Source organism: Drosophila grimshawi, unplaced genomic scaffold (assembly GCF_018153295.1).
Source record: "Drosophila grimshawi isolate 15287-2541.00 unplaced genomic scaffold, ASM1815329v1 contig_44, whole genome shotgun sequence".
Lineage (NCBI taxonomy): Eukaryota > Metazoa > Arthropoda > Insecta > Diptera > Drosophilidae > Drosophila > Drosophila grimshawi.
Genome location: NW_025063240.1, coordinates 20,864,214 through 20,885,404, shown reverse-complemented (window position 1 = coordinate 20,885,404; position 21,191 = coordinate 20,864,214). Strand labels below are relative to the sequence as shown.

Here is a 21,191-nt window from a genome sequence, read left to right as displayed (position 1 = left end):
TTGGCTGCATTTAGCAGACTAGTCATGATTGATATGTGTATTGTATATATATATTCATATTTAAGGCATAACGTAAGCGTCGCATGAGTAATAATCTGTGATATCACAGCAGAAAAAGAGTATTTTTAAAGGGTATATGAAAAACGCAGGCAAAAAGCTTCACTGCAGCAGCAGCAGCAGCTAGGAGAGAGAGAGAGGGAGAGAGAGAGCGTCGGCGTCGGCGCTGACCAATGTTTGGCTCTCTCTATCTCTCTCTCTCTCTCTGTCGCTCTCTCTCTCTCTGCCAGTTTGTATAGGGGCTTTCGGTGCTTGAGTAGTCGATTTTAGCACAGTCGAAAAATTGTAAGCAGCAATCAACAGCAAACTGGGCAACACAAGAAGCGCAGCCACACAAAAAAAAATAAAATAATAATAATCATAATAATTATAGAATAACAAAAATACCTAGTGAATTTCTCAACGTGTGTGATTTATAGAATAAAAGTGCGAAAAGTTAGATAAATATATTTGTTAGCGGCTGCTTCAATATACTAAGAACAACAATTAGCATTTAAAAACGCAACCAATATTTTTTTATATACGATTTACGAGCATCCCTTTCGATAAAACTTAAAAAGCCCGCCGCCAACAGCGTTATTTTTTTGTAGCTACCTTTCGCTCTAACTAACTAGCACAAAAGGTGAGTGGACCCAAAAGTGGCAAGTGGCAAGTTGCAAGTACCAGCAGCAGCAGCAGTATATTTGTTGCATGCAACATGAACATGCAGCCAACGTCTGTCAGCACATTTATGAGCTTTAAAGTGCGCGCTCTCTCTCCATCTCACTCTCTCTTTCTCGCTCTCTCTCTCTCTCTCTGGCTCCATCTCGCTGTCATTTTGCGTGACGTAACTGTCACTGTGTGTGTGTGTTAGTGTGTGTGTGTGTGTGTCTGGTGACTGTGCGTTTGAATATTGCTCATACGCCGCATCTTGCGGCTGCCAAGAAAAATAAACAGCAGCCAGCTTCCCCTCCACCCGCCCCCGCATTCCTTCACACACATCTTGCATAAATTGGAAATTGAATTGAATGTTCTTTGAGCTGTTCGACAGGCGCGTTCAAAGACAGTGCCTCAAATAAAGCAGCAGCTTTCGAAATCAATTCAAATCTTTGGCAATTTGCCCAAAAAGTCGCCACACTCACGTGCGTCTCCCCGGTTTCTTTGTGTGTATATGCACTTTTGGTCACTGAATTGGCAATCGAATCATTTACACACACACACACACACACACCCATACACACGCAGTTGGCAATCAGTTTTCGCGATTGTTTATAAATAAAATTTGTGCGCACAAAAAATGCCGGCACAAATTGAACTCAACAAACTGTTTGTGTCTTTGAGTGTTGTCATTTTTCATTTGTTTTTCTTTTGTTTCGGAGCTGCTCATTGTTTGTGTTGTTGTTGTCATTGCATTATTTAGCATTACATAAGCTAAGCGCCGCATTGCTATTGACATTCACATTCACATTCTGCACCGTTTATGCATTTGTTGCTTTCGTTACGATTGTTTAATTAGATGAATCAAAAATGCTGTAAATAACCTGTTTATGTTTTCCCACTATTTACAGCGAAAACAACAACAACTACAAAGATGTTTGCATTGTGGTATCTGACATTTGCCGTCGACGAAATACGGTAAGTTCTCGACAGTTTGAGGGTCATTGCTCGCAGCGCTCGAAACCTCAACGCTTTCTGTTGCATACTTTTAGGCGATCCGTGAAATATGTTTTGCTTGAAAATGAATTCAGATAGGAACTTAATTTGTAAATTTATTAACTCAATTTTAACTTGAAATAAACGTGACGCCATTGAGGCATCACAGTTATTGTTAAATTAATCGCGTGATTGCGTGTTGGGCATTAAATACATTTAACGGCTGCTTAAGAATTTATAAAGCGTTACCGTTAACGGAAATAGGCCCACATTTAAGCCAAACTGCAAGTGTCCAATCTTATCTAACTAAGCATTGTGCTAAATATATAAACTATAAGTGTATTTCGTGCATTTAGCGCCATTTAATCATTGTCACATGATAATATTTTTGGCCGTTTCTGCCGCCAGCAACAAGAACTCAGCTAACAGGCATAATCTGAGACAACCGGCTTGAACTTGTATAACAATGATAAGTGCAATTAGCAACGGAAACATACACATACACACGCACACACATTGAACAGCTCGTCACATTTTGCAAAAAACAGTGCCAAAAATGATGAAAAGCCATAAGCGATATTTTTGGTATTTTGGTTTGTTGTTGTTGCTGTTTTTTCTTTTAAGCTCTTTACGTATTGCTTAATTAGCGAAAGCATAATGTGATAATTGAAGTTTGAAACGTTCGCATCCGAGAGTCATTTACCGGTTGGTGGGGAGCAGTTTCCGAGGCGTATGCGTAATACTTTGGGTACTTAGCGACTGTATTTTGTTTGCTTATCTGTTTGCCACAATACACGAGTTGTTTTTTCTGCTATCTGCTATCATTTCTGGCCTACGTGACAGTAGAAAAGCATTCGCTTTGAGCCAGACACCAGGGCGGGAGAAGCGAGAGAGTAGCTGGGTAATTTGGAGATTTGCCTTCGCATTGTAGATAAATTCACGTGCTGCTGTAATTTCAGCAATCTGTGAACTGCTAATTCATTTCCTTCTAATGCATTATTTATGGTCTTAGTAAAATATAATCAAGACTGATATTGTATCAGTTACAGTCAATACCTAATCGATTATCATGTGAAAAACTAATTTAGAACTCAAACCGTTTTGGCCTTTGAATTTCCAACATTTAAATTTATTTCCCAGTATCTTAACATATATCCCTAGCTGTGTGACCATTCTAATCGTAACAATACTGGTGTTTAGCAACACTTCTAAGTTTTGGCAACACCTGTGACTCGTACTCAAAATTTGCTATAATAATTTAATGGGATTAGACGATAATCCTGTAGTGGAAATATAACAGCTGTAAATATTTTTACTCATATATAGTTTATAAAAGATAAGCATATTTTATTTATGACTACTTATTACATTGTAAACGATAGCGTCACACTGCTTGGCGCCGCCCTCTCCCTCTTCTTACACTCAGTTTTAATGGGGTCACACTCTTTTCTTACTGCATTTCTCCCTTTCTATTGCGTTCTTTGCCAAGCTCAGTTTGCGGATTTCGAGTAGCTCAGTGAAAAAGTCAATTTGAACGATTTTAAATCATTTATTAACAGACTTATTGTTTATAGCTGTAATAAATAATTGTGGGTGAGTTGAAAGTCAATAAAAAAGTTGAGTTTCGCAGCGGCGAAAGAACAGAAAGTTCTCGCAAATACTTTGCAAGTGCGAAGAAGAAGAAGAAAAAATGCGCCGATTGCTTTTTTATCTCTTTATTCTCGATGACATTTTCTTGGAAATTCTTTTGTTTCAATTTGTTTTTAATTTTATTTCGATTTTATTTATCATTTTCATTTTGCTTTTGTTTGGTTTCTTTTTGTTTTTGTAGAAAACGATTGGTTTGGCTTTTTAGTTCCAATAAGCCAGCGAACAAAGCGATAGAAAACAAACCGGAACCAAAGGCGACTCCTGCACCTGCACCTGCTGTTGCACCCACACCTGTAGTTGCACCCAAACCTGCTCCTGCTCCTGCTCCTGCATCCAAGCCGGTTGCTAAGCCCAGCACGCCGGAGCCCTCGCCACCGCCGAAGCCAGCGCCAGCAGCAGCAGCAGTTGCTCCAGCAACTCCGCCCAAGCCTGCCACTCCAGCGCCAGCCAAGCCAGCAGTTCCAGCTACAGCTCCCGCTGTTGTTGCACCCAAGCCAGCAACACCTACTCCAGCAGCTACACCTGCAGCTACACCTCCTGCAGCTACACTTCCTGCAGCTACACTTCCTGCAGCTACACCTCCTGCAGCTACACCTCCTGCAACTCCACCGAAAGCGGCAGTTGCAAGCGCAGGCGACAAGATGCCAATCCCATTGCCCAAATCGCTGACCGAGGCCAATACCAATGGCAACGCAACCAATGGCAACGGCGTCATTCACGATGACCTGGACAAGAAGCTCTTCGATGCCCAGCTGCCGGCCAGCAAGTTGCCTAAAATCGATAAGGATGCCAGCCAGAGCTTCATCAAAGGCGAGGCGAATGCCTTTGTGCAGTCCATCAAGGAAGCACAGCAGGCGGGCACACGGTAAGAAGGAAGCACAAGATATTCCCACTTAAACACCCACACTTGATTTGATTTCATTTGGTTTTTTGATTTTTGTTTTTCCCAAGTGTTTTTTTTAAGTTATTTCAATTAGTTTTGTGACTTCCGCATGGCAGCGCAGACAAGTTGAGTTTGTCTCCTTCGCCGCGTGGCAAGTTCAACGAACTCGCCTGACTTCTTGTCGCTAAAATAGTTGCCATGTGGCGACAACAGCCGCAAGAGGCAACAACGCTGCTGTGGCAGCAAAAATGTATATATATACACTTATATATATATATATATATATGTAATAATGCACCGTGATGATGATGCTGTTGATGGGAATGGGAATGCTGATGGGGTTGCGGATGGGGTTTGGTGGTATGAGGCTGATGATGTTGGTGACGATGACGCTGTTTATTTTAGTTTCATGTTCTGTGCTTGGGCGGACAGCTCTCTTGGCAACTGGCAACTGTCGGCTGCACAGCACTGCGGTTGCAAGTTTGTCTACGTTGCTTCTTTGTTGTACGTTATATACCCTGTAATTTAAATATAGATAACAGGGGTACAATGGGATTTAAGGAAATGTGTGCGTTAGGCAGAAGCAGAGACAAGCAGACTCTAGTATATTTATACAATCAGAAGAAAAACCAACCAGGCAGGGGGAGGCAGCTTCTAGCAAACATATACACTTAAATAAAAATTGCCCTAATTGGTTCTCCCTCGCTCTCTCAACTGCTGTAATAAAGATTAGGAAAGAGTTGAGAGGGTCTTATTCCTTGCAACACAAATCTCAGAACTGTGTAGCTATCTTAACGAGGGTATTAAAGCTTCGACGGCGACGATAACTTTTATTTTTATTTGTGCTTTTTATGGGGAATTTATAGGGCCTCATCTCAGGTTTGCTTGGCATTAGTTCGGCTCCTCCCAAAAAAAGTTCCACTCGCAATTAGCAAATGCAATTGATTTTCTATTAATATTTATAGAGACTCACACGCGAGCCTTGTGTTTGCCGGCCAGGTGTGTTGGGCCAAGGATCAAGGACCAAGGCCCAAACAAAGTCATAGGCATCTTTTTTCAGTTGGTGGAGCCACCACGCACACGTTCAACTATATAAGTGCACAGCACAAATAAGTTTGGCTACGTGGCGCTTGTAGAGTAGTGTAGCTGTAGTTGTAGTAGTGTAGTGTCGCCTGGCCGTAGTCGTCCGGGTCACATGATCTCCCCCATGCCAAGTTTATATTTATAAACGTGCCACGTTTGGAAACGCGCAACGCACAAAACGACAAACGTCTGTCGCCAGGGTGCATTCAAAATTTACTTGGATTCATTTTGATTTCTTTTCTTTAATTAATTATACACTTGCAATGTGCATTTTAGTTCTCGAAACCCCTGATTTTGATGACAATGCGAACTAACTCGATTTGAAAGCTATCTTGATGAAACTTGGAATACATTCATCTCTCAGCTGTAGTTATACCAGTGATATATATAAATGTATATGCGTAACTATCTTACTTTTCCACAATGCGAACATGGAATATATTCGTCGTTTAGCTGCAGGCAGAGCATAAATATATTTAAAAGTATCTATCTTCCAGCCTATTTATACCTATCCATCTATCTTCTTGCCTAAGTATACCTGACTAAGTTTCTTACTATGCAAACTAACTCAAAGTGGCAACTATCTTGTTGAAACTTGGAATATGTTTAAATATATCAATTTCTTTAATTAATCATCAGTTGGCATCCATATTTGGCAAGTGTATATCAAGTTCGTTGTGCTTCAACTGGCTGCAGCTTTTCTTGCGAGTTTTACTTATTGTTTGTGTGCGGTAAATTGGCTGTGCAACGTTTGCTGCAGCAAACAGCAGCAGCCTCCTGCGCAGCTCGCTGTCTTTTATTTAAATATAGTTACAAAAATGATCCCATGTATTATATTGCTGTACATATGTATATACATATATATATTTATATTTCTATATACTTTTAGTACGTTTGGCGTCACGCCTCATCTCTAATTGTTTCAGTTCACTTTGTCTTTCATAATCACGCCTCGTGGCTGATGGACAGTGTCCGTCATGTTGAATGTTGCAGATGTCACCCAGTGGTTGTTTCTTCGTTTAACGTTTCTATATATCCCTATATACACACACACATATATATATCTATATACATCTGCATAGATCTCTGATTTTTGGCTCACGCGTATGCAAATTGCTTTTGGCAAGCGACGCTTTTGATGTGCTGCCAAAATATTGTTTAGCAAACAAATAAAATTGGACAACAGAGCTTTTAGCAGCGTGTATCCGTGTACATAGGTATCTGTTCATAGGTATATATCTAACTATCCATCATATATATATATGTATATATACACATATCTGTTGCAGTGCGATATCATGGCTAATTGACTGGGGAGAACGGCGCGTATTGTTAACTGAACTTGTGCTTGACTGGCCGCAAATTGTACAAATTAATAACACATTGCTCAAATAATTAACTAATTTCAAATTCCAATTCACTTCCCCACTTCCATTTTGCCAAACTGAAATTGTTTGACCAGTACAAATTGCTGTCGTATTTTTCATTCAATTAATGACTAACCGTGCATTACGCACTCCAGCCACAAAACAGATGCCAATCTTTGGCAATTTTCATATTTCAAGTTCACCAGTATCTCCCAGAGAGACAGACAGAGACAGTGACACGCCCACAAAAAAAAACCCAGCTGAACTTTTAAGCGTGATAAGCGCACTCAAAATCTACTGAAATCTGAAACCAAATTTATATTTTGCATATCATATTCAGCGCGTGTTTTAATAGCATTAATTTTGTCAGAAAATGTGTCTCAATTTATGGCAAGCATTTCTAGTATTCCATTTCTGCACTTAATATGTGTTTTATACAATGTTTGCGAACTTAAACACAGTTGTTTGCCACAATTTCGCCTTATCAGAACAGCTGCAAAGCATTTCATCAAATTATTATCGATATTTGATGGGTTTTATTTTAATGGTTTTATCAAGTACCCAACTGGATATTACACTCAGAGAATAAATAGTGGAATAGCAATTTGTGCACAATTTATGCGAACAAAATGTATCCTGCAAGCTAGGAATGATTCCAAAAAAGCTAAAAGTGTACCGATTTCCTATATATCTGCAGTATATAAACACATACATATATAGAAAGTACATGCCCTTGTTTGCTGTTACTCATCGTCAGGTGTTTGGCAATAAAGTAATCAGATCCCGCCCTTATGCACTTTAGATAAATATCTTAAATGTCACATTTGCATTTTTACACACGTATAAAAAAGTTGTGTAATCCATTTAATGATTTAATGGAAACTTTGCCCCAAAGGGAGTATATAAATATATGGAAAGCATCATTAATTTAATGACTAATTTCAGTTAGTCTAATGAGTACGCATATAAATCTGAATATTGTATATAAGTACACTGCTTTAGTGCTTTCCAAATGTTAAAACTGCCCGCCAGCTGAAGGCAACAATAACAGCAACGTTGTCAACAGCATTTCAAGGTCGACAACAACCCTCTGCGAAAATGTTAAGTTTGTGTGACTGTATATGTGTGTGTGTGTGTGTGTGTTATTGTTGTTTGTGATTTTGGTATTATATGTACTTTTCCGACTCGCTCAATTCACTACGCACATCTGCTGTCAGCGGAGGGATTTACGTAATCTGGGCGCCACTCGACGGCAATTGAAAATGAAAGCAGAAATTGAAAAGAAAAACGACCGCAGAGATTGTTAGATAAATTCAGCCAGCTTATGTAAGCCACATCCTGTTGCTGCAAGGATGCTTCTGCTTCCTGTTCCTTCACCAGTTGACATTGCGAATGTCAGTCAGGCTGTGTATATCTTTTCATTATGTAATTATAAATTTAATTTGCTGGTTTATGAATCTGATTTGATGTGCTACGGCGCAACAAAAGCAAAAGTTCTTTTGGAAACGACGACAAATCTAAATATGTATATAGCTAAAGATATATCTTTGTATTCGTATATATCTCATACATAAGGTGAAATCGTCGTTCTTTGTTGCATAAAATTCGTTTGGCAACTGTTCAAATATGTATAAGCATATATATTCTTTTTGCTCAAATAACAACTAAAAGCATATAAATGTTCAGTTCAATATATCTAGTATTCTTCTCTGTTTCTATGCCTTATGTTTACGATCAGCAGGTTGCCTTCGTATAGGTATATATATATATATATATATATATATATATACAGATATATACCTATGTTTTTATGTGTAAAAACAAATGTTGATGGCTACTCAAAATCAAGTTCAAGAATTTTAGCGAAAATTTGTTCAAAATACGTGTGTAGAGATCGTATCTTAAGTATACAAATGATTTATAACTTTATTATTGTATAGTCTGATCTTGAACAATTAAACAAATTGGCAAATAGAATTATACTTAATTATATAGTGCAAGCATATATCAAGTATTTATTTCTCAGTCTTGTAAGTCAACTGAATAGTTTCCTGTTTTTCATTTAATCATTTCTATATTATTTTCCCTTTTCTCGAGAATTTTCTTGTTTTTTTGTTTAATGTCAGATCTTAGTGCCAAAATATATGGTTTATCTTGTACATATATATATATGCTTTGGTAGTATATGTGTTCATATTTATAATGAATCGCTTGAAGCTGGCACCTCTTCAATCTTCCATCCCCTACTCCCCTGTTGCCCCGTCTCTCAAATAGCAAATGTTTGTCGAGCTTTTTTCTTAGCAGCTCAGCTTATTTGAATCGTGCAAATATTTACACTTAAGTCCAGCACAAAAATAAAAATTAGCAAAACCAAAAAAAAGAGAAGAAAGAATTAAATGAACTCGTGTGGGTTTAGTTACGACAATAAATTTCGATTAACTTTGATTAGAAACCGTCAGGTTCTCGTCAGTCCCATAACAGCTCGAATTTGTTGTTATAAATTAAATACGCGAATGTGTTCCTCAATAATTAAGCAATGTTTGCGCCTGCATTTTTTATTTGCTTGTGTCTCTTTGTATTTGTGCTTGTGTGTGTGTGTCATGTGAGGCAGGCACCGTTAGCTCTGCTGCTCACCAACACTAGCAAAAAGCACGCCCCCATATATAATTCGCTGCTGCTGCTTCTGCTTCTACTGCAGTCGCGACAGCGCACCGCTAACTGTACATACAGTTATATACATGTATGCAGTTAGTTGCAAGCCATTTACTACTCGCTCTGTCTCTCTCTGTCGCATGCACTTGCATTACGGCAAACACTTTCCTTTTTTTCGCATACATTTACACTGCACAACACGACGGCAGCATGTTGGCAGCAGCACTGCTTACACTTGTGATGTCTGTGAGCTTTCGTGCGCGCTCTTTTGCGCTCACAAGTTTATGAATTAAAAGCAAAGCTTTTTTTCAATTTTGTCATACGTCACGTCCTACGTCAATTGCCCACAGGCGGCACTAATACAGAGACACAACAGCAGTAGCAGTAGCAGCGGCAGGCAACCACAACAGCAGCAGCAGCAGCAGGCTGAAATAACAGCAGCGTAGCAGGAGGCAGGCCTCACACACACACACACACACACATACAAGCAAGCGAAATATAGCAAGGCAAGCTTTTTTGCTCGTCTCTCTTTCGCGCTGCCTGCGCTCTGGCTCTGCTTGCATCTGTGTGGGTGTGTGTGTGTGCGCTTAGTTGAGTAGTTTGAAAGTGAAAGAAGGGTGCCGCTTGACGCTGCTGCTGCCGACGTCGCTGCCGCTGTTGCTGCCCGTGTGCCGCTTTGCTTTCTGTCGACTGCAGCTGTAGCAAAGAACAAAACTTTCTGATCATTGTAACGTTGGACGTTGAATTCTACGGTTGCAAAGGTGAGCCGTTCTCCATAAACAATAAATACCAAGAAATTATCTGTGCATTATTCTCAGTGTTCTAAAAAATAAATTGCAAATATTCAACAAAAAAAAATTAAATAAATATATTTATATTTAAATATTTACTAAGTTAAGTGTGGCGCCCAATAGCTTATGCAACAAAGATGTGGTCTAGTTTGCGTGTGTGCGGTGTGTGTGTGTGCACTGTGTCTGTGTGTGTGTGTGTGTGAGACAAGTTGTTACTGAGATTTTTATTTAATACTCATACAAACTGAGTCAGCCGATAAAATGCAGTTTGCATTTTGATTTTTTGCATGTGCGTCAAAGCGCAACCAAACCGGTTACCGGCAAATAAAGAATATATACAAAATATGGTCAGCTTTCAATGGCAGTATGCCTATATTTAGTTTTCGGCGCTTTAACGTTTTGCAAAACTTGTTTTTTTGCCTGTGTGTCACTCTGACTGCCCTTCTGGGCAGCTTTCAGCTGCTATGTAGCCGCTGTGCAACCGTTGAGTGCTGCACTCTTATTCAACTGTACCGCAACAGTTAAATATCAAAAGCAATTAAGCAACTACAGTCGAAGTATACTAAATAGAAGTCCCCAATAATATTTAGACTGCAAGTTGGGGAAGAGTTAAAAAAATGAAGCAAAAAACTTTTGTGTTTGCAAAAAAAATGCTAAATTTGTTCAGAAAAGTTGATAGAAAAGTTGCAGTCTGCTGCCTTAAAATGTGGTACGACTTAGTGAAGCTTGACTGTGACTAGTATTTATATATTTACGTACGATAACAATAGTAACATCGCTAAATGCCAACAGAGATAAGAGAGCTTGTTATTTTACCAACCAAGTTGTTGCCAAAAGTCTGCAGTCAGCTATTTTCACAATTTCACACTTGGCGGTCTTCGCTGTTTTTGCTTGCCGTTGCTGTTGCTGTTGTTGTGCCTCACTTGCTTGCCACACCCAACTCGTCGCCTCTCCTCTACCCTTCCTGGTTGGCGACTAGAATTACAAACGCCTTGAACTTGGTATATCTGGCAGCAAACACATTCAGTTTACTGCTGCTGTGAACACAGCAAAAGAAAATGTGTTTTTTCTTCTCGGTCACTGCCAAGGCAGTTGCATAACCGCTTATCGCAGATATACTCGCCTTCACACTCGTAGATACAGTATCTGATCGATTCAGTCAACAGTTAACAGTCACCAGGTATTGCTTTCCTTTGCTTGGTTGAATGAACTCGTGCCAATTGCAGTGCAAGTTTATTTCCCCATTCCGTGTTGCATAAGATTCGTTTGTCGTGTGGAATTTGAGAAAAAATACCTTTGGCAGCTAAATTTAGTAGCAGGTTCTGCGTTTAGTATTTGCTTCGCGTTGATCTAATGCCGGCTGCTAAAAATACAGCCAAAGCGACGAACAAATAAACAAAAGAATCATACTCAGATACAAATACTTGCCACACATCTCTATACGTATAAATTTAGGATGAATGTGTGTGTAGGGCACATATATATATGTGTGTAGGGCACATATATATGTGTGTGTATTTGTAGAAGTCTGGGGTTTAGAATCAATACCTGTGCATATATTTATAGCCGCTGGCGAAATATTATCCAGCTAAATTATTTAGAGATGGTTAGCGAATATGGGAATGCTTAGAAACTAGATAAATGTGTGCTTTTGTAAAGAGCTTTATTTATCTGTTGATTTTCAACAGCAAATCTCGCAAATTTTTTATACAAATTGCTGCCGCAACTCCCCCCAAACGTTGCTTGCACATTGTTAATTATTCAATTGAAATCCATTAAAGCGAAAAATGAATAGCGAAAAAAAAGAGACAGCTGGAAAAAGCCAACAAAAAAGCGTTTCACGATTAACTTGTGACAATGCAAAATATCGTAAAAAAAAATCAACAAAAAATGTTAGATTTTTCCAATTTTCTCATAGACGTTGACAAAGCAACGCAGCCATTAAAGCCGGAACTTTTCAAACAAAAAGCTGCTACCTATGTGTGTGTGTGTGAGCGAGTTGCAAGCTGTCAAGTTGCATAATCACAAGGGTTGGGTTCAATTCGCTTCGTTTGGCTAGACAGGAAATGAAATTGCACAGTGTCTGTCTATCAGTCAGTTTGTCTTCTTTCTCCTCCACCACCCACAAAACTGCTAACTAATCGAAATACAGCTATATAAGCACATACACATGCATATATATATATATATATATATATATATATATATATATATATGTGTGTGTGTGTGTGTTTGTGTGAGAGAATTGCCTGATTTGATTCACAGTGCCACAAAGCAAATAAACAAACTGTAATTTCAGCCACACAACAACGTAAACAAATCAAATAGCCGCTGTAGACAGACGGTTATCACAATATCGTGGCCGCTACTGTGGCAGTTGGCGCAGCAACAAAAGCTAACGGTCAAAGCTTTTCTGCCAACGCAGGACTTTTAGCTGATAGCTTTCACTGTTTTGACTAAACTGAAAGCTCGCTCTTAAAGCTAACTACTTTGCAATGTTAATAACAGCGTCGGCTGGTTAACAGTAACAGCAGCAACAGTTTAGTGCAATTTTAGCATGCATGCGAATAGTTGCTGTTAATGCCCACTACATTGCTATGTTAATAACAGTAGCAGCAAAAGTAACTCTCTCTCTCTCTCTCACTCGCATAATTGCCATATATTACAGTTGTTGCTGTAGCTAAATGAGACTGCAGCAGTGTCTGCCGCATTTTTTATATTCGTTGATTGTCTTCCCAGACGAAGGCATCAAGAGTTAAATCAACGACATCCGGGCAATGAGCGCGAAATTCTATCGAAATTTATACCCCCAACACACTAGTTCAAGATGTGAACCATCATCATCAAAATCATCATCATCATAAGCCTTAATAGTATTTCTTACTCTTTTCACTTTGCACACCCTTCATATGCTCCGTCTCTCTCCCTCTCTCTATTTCTTCTGTATAATGTAGTTGGGCATTTGCCAAAAGAATTTTAATTAAATTACCAACTGAAATATACAAAAAATACACATTTATATATACATATATACATTCGTATGTGAATATAGAATATTTGTACTGAGCCCATCACTTGAATAATGCGGGTGTGACGCTCCCTGCCCACTCCCTCTTCTCCTTTATAATAAATTTATGGGTTGGTTCGAGTTGAGTCCACAAACCTCGGGGTGGAATCCAAGTGACTAAATAGTTTATTGAGGGGTTGCTCAACTATCCCGCATGAGCGCTTGTTATCTATATATATATATATATGTGTATATATTTATATGGATTTAACAATTCTTGTGCCAACTAAATGCATTTTTCATGCGAGTTTCCTTCAAGGAAAAACTGTCGTAACTCAATCAATACTGCATCGATTTGTTTTGTTTCAAAAGCAGTAACATACGTGAATACTACATTCAAACTAGGAAATATAATTTTTGTTCAAAATGAGTACTAAAATTATTTAATTTTGGCAAGTTAGTTGCTGCAACTAGTTGAACATTTTGTAACTGTTACACTCATTAAAATCAGTTAGCTTATAGAGGTTATATGTGCAGCTAAATATATAAATGATTAATTTCGAAAGTTCCGCAACAATTATGCCACAGCTCGCGTTGTCTGTCTGTCTGTCTGTCGATCCGTCCATGTCATTAAAGTTTTTCGATACATACGAGTTGTTGCAATGCAATTTCCCGCTGCATTTGTTCACGTTTGCGCCATGTCAATGTCGTTGGCCAAAAAAAAATAAAAGAAACACATTTCGCATTTTAGCCATGCTGTTAGCCTGGCCTGAATGCTTGTCTGCCTCTGCCTATGCCTTTGCCAGCCAACCAGACTCAGACTGCTTGCCAATTTCTTTGTGCAATCGCCTGTCCAAAATCGCAGCATGGTCCAAAACATTTTCTGCTTGTGTGCAATTAAGCCAAGTGGGTGGTGGTGGGGTGGTGGTGTGTGTGTCTGTGTGTGTGGTGTGTGTTTGGTTCATTGACCATAAAATCGCTAAAAAGTTGCACTGAGCCATTCTTGGCAAAGGCTTTCGCTTTCGTTGCGAGCTGCCTGTCTGCCTGGACTGCCTATCTAGCTGTTGGCCAGAAGCAACGACAACAGGCAACGACGTAGACAGGCAAGTGCTGGCCAAGTTAATATCTTATCCGCCGTCAGCTGTTTCGTATGTGAGATCAACTTATTCACAATATCTTGCTTGGCTTATCAGCTCATGTTCTCTTTCTCTCTCTCTTGGCCAACTCGCTCTCCTCCTCTCTCTTTTTCTCCCTGTCTCTCTCTTTCTCTCGCTCTTTCTCTAGCCGTTTTTAGTTGGCAAAAAAGCCAACGTCGTTCATCATTCGCGTATCAAAGTTAACCGTTCACGGTTGAAATTTTCCGCTCGCGTTCGCGATTCGCTTTCCTGGCCATAAAGTAGCACCTAACTAATAAAACTTTACTTATCATATATATACATATATATGTATATATACAGTATAAATCAATAGTTCAACGCGACATCCTGTTTTTCTTTTAAATTTCCTTTGATTTGCTTGGAGGCTTTTACACGTTTGCCGCTTGCCTGCCTTTTTTTAACCTTGAGGCTTACTTCAGTGTCTATTTATTGGCCCTAATCAAATCAGTTTTTTAATTGTGCCAACGTAATTTGATTTGCTTTTGCTTTTAAGTGCTGTTGAGGACGTTTCTAAACAACGTTGTGTGTGTGTGTGTGTGTAACATCAATGTCGTTTTGTTGTGCACACTCGAGTTAATTGATTAACTTGGCCGGCTCCAGTCTGTGACAGGGGGCAATAAGTCAAAAACCGTCTATATATATAAATATATATATCAGCTGGCAACTATTATTGCAATCAAGTGCGTCAAGTGCTTTGCCTTTCTGGGCGTTGGCGCTGAGCTGTGCTGATGACTGCCTTGCCAGCACCCAACAACGCACCTAAGCACCCACTCACAAGCAGTGCAGAAAAATACATTTTATCTTTATGTGCCACTTATAAAACACAAAAAACGACTCTCATATGACAACTGCAAATTAACACTAATCATTAGCTAAAAATTCGCTCGACAAATGCTGCACAGCTGGCAAGAAAGTCAATTATTTATTGCACGACTGCTGAGACTAGTATATTTATAGTTCTGCAAAGATTAATTAACATTGGCTTGCCAAAAATTATCAAATTCAGTTTGCTATTATTTAGATTTAGTGATCTCATGGTATATATGAAGAGAGAGGCGATGATAAATATTTTTAATAAATAACGTAACTGTAACTTAAGTTAGTTAACTAAACTAGCTAAACCAGCTGGCTAGGTTAAACATCAATAAAGTTTATCTACGCCAGTCTCTGAGGATCAACATTGCAGTGATATCATTTAGCCTAGGCACATTGTTGTTGACTGTAGATAATACTTGCCTGACGACTTGCATATGCAGTATAAATCTGAGATACAGTTGAGATCTGCCTTATCGTATATATATATATGACACATTTACAAATATTTTTTTCTTAATTATTTTTAAATCAATATGCTCAGCTTGCCATTGTTGGTCTTGATTAGTCATCACTGTCCACAATTAGTCACATTTGTAATGAGAGAGGCTGAGTAATGAAATTGGGCAACCCAAAACCACAACTGCAACAAACTGAAGCTACTCAGAGTGCTGCAGTGCAGAGCCATCGACTCAAAAATACCCTATATTCTGAAACGAGTTTAGCAACTAACAGAAATGGGGAAGAGCTGTCTTGGAATACCCACAGGTCCCTTATCAGCATACTGTAGACCTTTAATGAACTCTACCGATTTTGTGTGAATGCGAAAGCATCTTCAAAGCACCACAGCCAGAAAAATATGTAGTATTCGAGGCAAACATGTTTTAAACTCGGAGAAAATAAAAATCATCAACCGAATAATGCTTCTGACAGAAGGTGATCTGACCCCCAATTATAATAGTAATAATAATAATAAAGAGGTGACTTGCGAAAGATATAAAGGTCATACCTTAATGAAATCAGAAACAGAAAGTCGGGGCAAGGTACACAGCAAGAAAATCAGACTACCTGTAGTTATACTCTAAAAAAAACATATATATGTGAAAGAAAAGTGTTTAAAAATTAAAATGGTTGCGAAAGGCAAAAGTTGTTCAACTGAAGGTTGTTTGACTTGAGTGGAGCGCTGTTTGAGCGGTTGGTGTGTGGCGGAGCGGTTGCTGCCACACTGTGTGGCAGGCAGTCTAGGAAGACATTCAACCTTGCGCAACTTAATGATACCGCTTTTCTAGTCATACAGGGTATAGCAGAAAAAAAAGCGAAATTAATGTGGCACAGACATGCAATCAGAGGGGGCAGTTACTGTTGCACCTACCAGCCCAGCTTGACAGTCTGACTAACTGTCTGCCCCTTTTGGCTGCTGGTTACACGTCACTGCACAGGCGTGAAAAAGTATCTCATGGTCGTCTCTCGTCGCACGTCGCACGTTGCACGTCTCTTATTGTGCGGGTGCACGTGCACTCGCTTTTAGTCAGTCTCAGTCTCAGTTTCAGTCTGTGTTGGGAATGCCGCAAGCTGGCCGTGATTTTCAGTGTTTTTTTCACACAGGCACACACACATGCCACATGCCGCACGCCACTTGAGTAGCGGCACAAGTAGCGGCAGTCATGCCATTAGCAGCCCTCATTTCACACTCGAGCTCCTCACTTGAAGTTGACTTGACCAGAAATACCCCCATAACCAGCCCATCCCCCTTTCACTGTTTGAGGCGCAACAATTTTCAGCTGCCGCGTGCCTCAAATTTTATCGATTCTCACCATGCCTGCCGCCTGCCGCCTGCTGCTGCTGCTGTTGCAGCTCTTGGTGGTAGTTCCTGTTATTTTTTGTGTGTGTTTTTGGACGCATCAAATAAATATATCCTTCCGCTTTATGTTGCGCTGAGCTCTCTCTCTCTCCCTCTCTCTCTCCCTCTCTCTCTCCCTCTCTCCCTCTCTCAACTCATCCGGCAACACAAATGGGTTTCATTTGCCGCCGGCGCCTGCGGCTAGGCAATGATTTCTGGGTTCAGCTTTCAACCCTGCAAACCCTGCCAATTTCGCCACTCTCTCTTTGCCTCTCTTTCTGTCTTCTTCTTTGATTTGCTGAATATGTACTGCGTTTACCGCTTGTTCTGTTCGGCTCGGCTCGGCTCGGCTCTGTTTGGCCGTCCTGGGCGGCGTCAGTTCCTTGCCAATTGTCAAGCTGAGAGCAACAAAGCGACGACGAGCGCGCGACAAAAAAGCAAAAAACGAGCACGAACACAAAACCGAAGCCGAAGCCGCGAAATAGAAACACGAAGCTTAAGTCCCGTTGTAGTCGTTCCAAAGGCAGCTAGTCACTCAGTCGGCACTCAGTCGGCAGTCAGTCAGTCAGCAGCCAGCAGTCAGTTTGCTCCTCGCACGCGCGCGTCCTCTTTGCTCCCTAGTGTGTAGCCTAGACTTCAGTCAGTAGTAGCCTTTTATTGTAGTATACCTTTTTGGGCGCGGCAAACGAGAAACGTGTAGAGAAGCCCCCTCCTCCCCCGCAAACACAAAAAGAAATTAAGAAACTAAAGCTAAACAACAACTTTTGGCCATTTATTAAGACGAGCAAACCACCAAAAAAAAATCACGAAAATATACATTTAACGAAAAAAGGAACCAACAGAAGCAATACAATTTAAGCGTGTGTCTGTCCATATATATATATATATAAATATATATATATATATGCCTGTGTGTGTGTGTGTGTTTGTGTGTGATCTACTCTATTGAAGCCAGAGAGTAAAGCTTAGCTGCATTGTGATTTCATTTTACCTGCAAAAAACCCAAACAAAACACAACTTTTACACACACAAGTAAAAGAAAAGCAACAAAAAACATTCCCTTTTGTGACCAAATTTTTTACCAAACAACTTAACATAAAAACTAACCAAAAAAAAAATAACAAAACAAAAAAACAATGGGTTTGTGCGCTTCTAAGGATAAAAAGGAGAAAGTGATCGAAGGCGATGGCGCCGCAACCGCCAACGGTGGCGGTGGTGGTGGGGAGCAGCCAAATGGCAGCGCCACAGCGGCTGCCTCAGATACAACGGCTGCTGCCGCCACGGATGGGTGTGTATACAGCGTGCTTCTTCTTCTACAATCTTCTTTCTTTTTTTTGTCATAGGTCCTAGAAATATGGTAGTCTCTGCTCTGCGTGTGTGTGTATGTATATGTGTGTGTGTGTGTATGCTGACGTCAGGCTGCCCGAAAAATGTTAAGTGCGATAAAAATATTATTGCCCTGGTCTCTGACCGACAAGTCGAGACCCAGGCAAAAGCCGGGACGACGAGCCCACTCGTGTGCCGCGCGCATGTGCCGCTCTCAGCGGGCAGCGGGTGGGTGGGCGGAGAGAGGGTTGGGTTGGATTGAGGTGGGCGTGTGCGTATTCAGCGACAGCCGGCAAAAAGTACTGTTTTGTCAGCTATGCAACAGCAAAGCACCACCGACACCAACACCGACACCATTACCAGCATAATTGCAGAGCAACCACCAACAGCAGCAGCAGCAGCTGGCGGGGTTAATGGATTGCTTTAAAATTGCACAGTCGCGTGTCCATAAGCGATCCAAAAACTCAATTCAAAGTCATTGCCGACTTTTGGGCGCCACAATTGATTGAAATGTCTAAAAGGCAAAAGAAGCAAGCCCAAAATTAAACAGTTCGCAGACAGACAAGTTGTCATAATTGGAGAGAGAAAATAAATTGATATAGATAAAGTAGTTAGAGTCGTTAGTACACTCAGCAAAAAAGCGAGATAAAATGCCAATCTAATTTTATGAAATTTGTTCTTACTTAGATAAGATTTCTAAAAGCGGGAAAACTTTATTGTTTTCAAAGCGATTAAAATTGAATAAGGAAATGTAAAGAAAGAAATCCATTCTTATTTTTTGTAATACTTTTTCTTATACTTAGAGATTATTTTTAAAAACAAGATCAACTTTTTAGTTTTTAGATCCATTTTTGTCCAAGCATATAGCTAATATCTTTTAGGTTAAGTCCAACTGTCAAATGAAAAATGAAAAAACTGCAAAATACACTTCTTTCAAGTTATAAACTAAAAACAGAAAAATCCAGTTTCTTTGGTTTAATAACATCAAATAATTGTTGGGCTAAGAAATACCATGAAATAAAACACGCCACAAGGTATAATTCTGTGCCCAAGCCTAGTTTAAGAAACCTAAAGCATTTTGAATATATAACTAACAAATTCTGAGTCTACTAGAAAAACCAAATCCGTTTTATATACTTGAACAATGAACTCTTTTTAAATATCTAACTAACAATTTGTGGGGCAATTTTGTGCTTGCAGCAAACAAGACACCATGGTTGACGCTGCTGTTCTCGCTAAACTGGAGGAGGGTTATGCCAAGTTGGCTGCCTCCGACTCGAAGTCGCTGTTGAAGAAGTACCTGACCAAGGCGATGTTCGATAATCTAAAGAACAAGGTGACACCGACCTTCAAGTCGACCCTCCTCGATGTGATCCAGTCTGGTTTGGAGAATCACGACTCTGGCTGCGGCATCTATGCACCCGATGCTGAGGCCTATGGCGTGTTCGCCGATCTGTTCGATCCCATCATCGAGGATTACCATGGTGGCTTCAAGAAGACCGACAAGCATCCGGCCTCCGATTTTGGTGATGTGACCACCTTCGGCAACGTTGATCCCACCAACGAGTATGTGATCTCGACTCGTGTCCGTTGCGGTCGCTCCATGCAGGGTTATCCCTTCAACCCCTGCCTAACTGAGGCCCAGTACAAGGAGATGGAGTCCAAGGTCAGCAGCACCTTGTCCGGCCTTGAGGGTGAGCTGAAGGGCAAATTCTATCCCCTCACCGGCATGGAGAAGGCCGTCCAGCAGCAGCTGATCGATGATCACTTCCTGTTCAAGGAGGGCGATCGTTTCCTGCAGGCAGCCAACGCTTGCCGCTACTGGCCATCTGGTCGTGGTATCTATCACAACGACAACAAGACCTTCCTGGTCTGGTGCAATGAGGAGGATCATTTGCGCATCATCTCCATGCAGCAGGGTGGTGATCTCGGCGAGATCTATCGTCGTCTGACCACCGCCGTCAATGAGATCGAGAAGCGTGTGCCATTCAGCCACGATGATCGTCTTGGTTTCTTGACCTTCTGCCCCACCAATTTGGGCACAACCATTCGTGCCTCGGTGCACATTAAGGTGCCCAAGCTGGCCGCCAACAAGGCCAAGCTGGAGGAGGTCGCCGGCAAATACAATCTGCAGGTGCGCGGCACTCGTGGCGAGCACACCGAAGCCGAGGGCGGTGTCTATGACATCTCCAACAAGCGTCGCATGGGTCTCACCGAATACCAGGCCGTCAAGGAGATGTACGATGGCATCACCGAGCTCATCAAGCTCGAGAAGAGCCTGTAAGCTCGCTCTCCACTCACCAAAAGAAGCAGCAACTCCTCTGCCTCGGACTAAAAACAACATCTCAGCGAGCCCGATCAGACGGAGTCCAATGCCAATTAATCAATCAGTTGGAAATTACTACTTCAGCTGCTCCTGTTTGCTTTAGTTTTGTAGTAGGATTTTGTAGCGCTGCGGAGCCGGTGGGAGGCAAGCAGCGGGCGGTGGCAACAACAACTGCAGTTGGAGCTGCGGCACTCGGCATTTGTCGTCTCTACTTTGGAGTGTCGTGGTCAAGTCAAGTAGATTAACTGCTGCTGCTGCTGCTGCTGTTGCTGCTGTTGCTGCTCTAACAACCACCAACCACCAACATACAACAACAACACCAAACTGCACACTACACCCACAACAACAATAATAACAACAACAAGAACCAGAATAACAACAATTGGGAAAACTATTTCACAAAATATTTGCTTAAAGAAAAGAAAACAAAAGAATGTAAAACATTTTGACATTTGTGTCAAGCAAAAAAACAAACAACAACAAAAATGAAAATGAAAACTTTAAATACTTTTATTTTAAGTCTTAAGTTTATAAAAGAATTAAAATTATAAAAAAAAGAAAATAATAAAAAAAATCAAAAAAAAAGTGTTGGCATTTTTATTTGAGC

At 40.5% G+C, this 21,191-nt stretch overlaps 1 protein-coding gene across 4 annotated transcripts; it reads left to right on the top strand.

The window, feature by feature from the left end:
* Positions 1-333: 333 nt before the first annotated feature.
* On the top strand, positions 334-20,847 carry LOC6557213 (arginine kinase). Of its 4 annotated transcripts, XM_001983415.3 has the most exons (4): positions 334-679; positions 1,605-1,671; positions 3,521-4,204; positions 19,459-20,847. In XM_001983415.3, the coding sequence occupies exons 2-4, from the start codon at positions 1,628-1,630 to the stop codon at positions 20,540-20,542; spliced, it is 1,812 nt and encodes a 603-aa protein (XP_001983451.1). In that variant the 5' UTR covers positions 334-679; positions 1,605-1,627; the 3' UTR covers positions 20,543-20,847. The 4 variants fall into 4 exon arrangements, with proteins under 4 accessions (XP_001983451.1, XP_032592138.1, XP_032592143.1 ...); XM_032736247.2 differs by lacking the exon at positions 3,521-4,204 and having other exon boundaries at positions 650-679; XM_032736243.2 differs by lacking the exons at positions 334-679; positions 1,605-1,671; positions 3,521-4,204 and adding exons at positions 14,449-14,518; positions 17,713-18,220.
* The last annotated feature ends 344 nt before the right edge of the window (positions 20,848-21,191 follow it).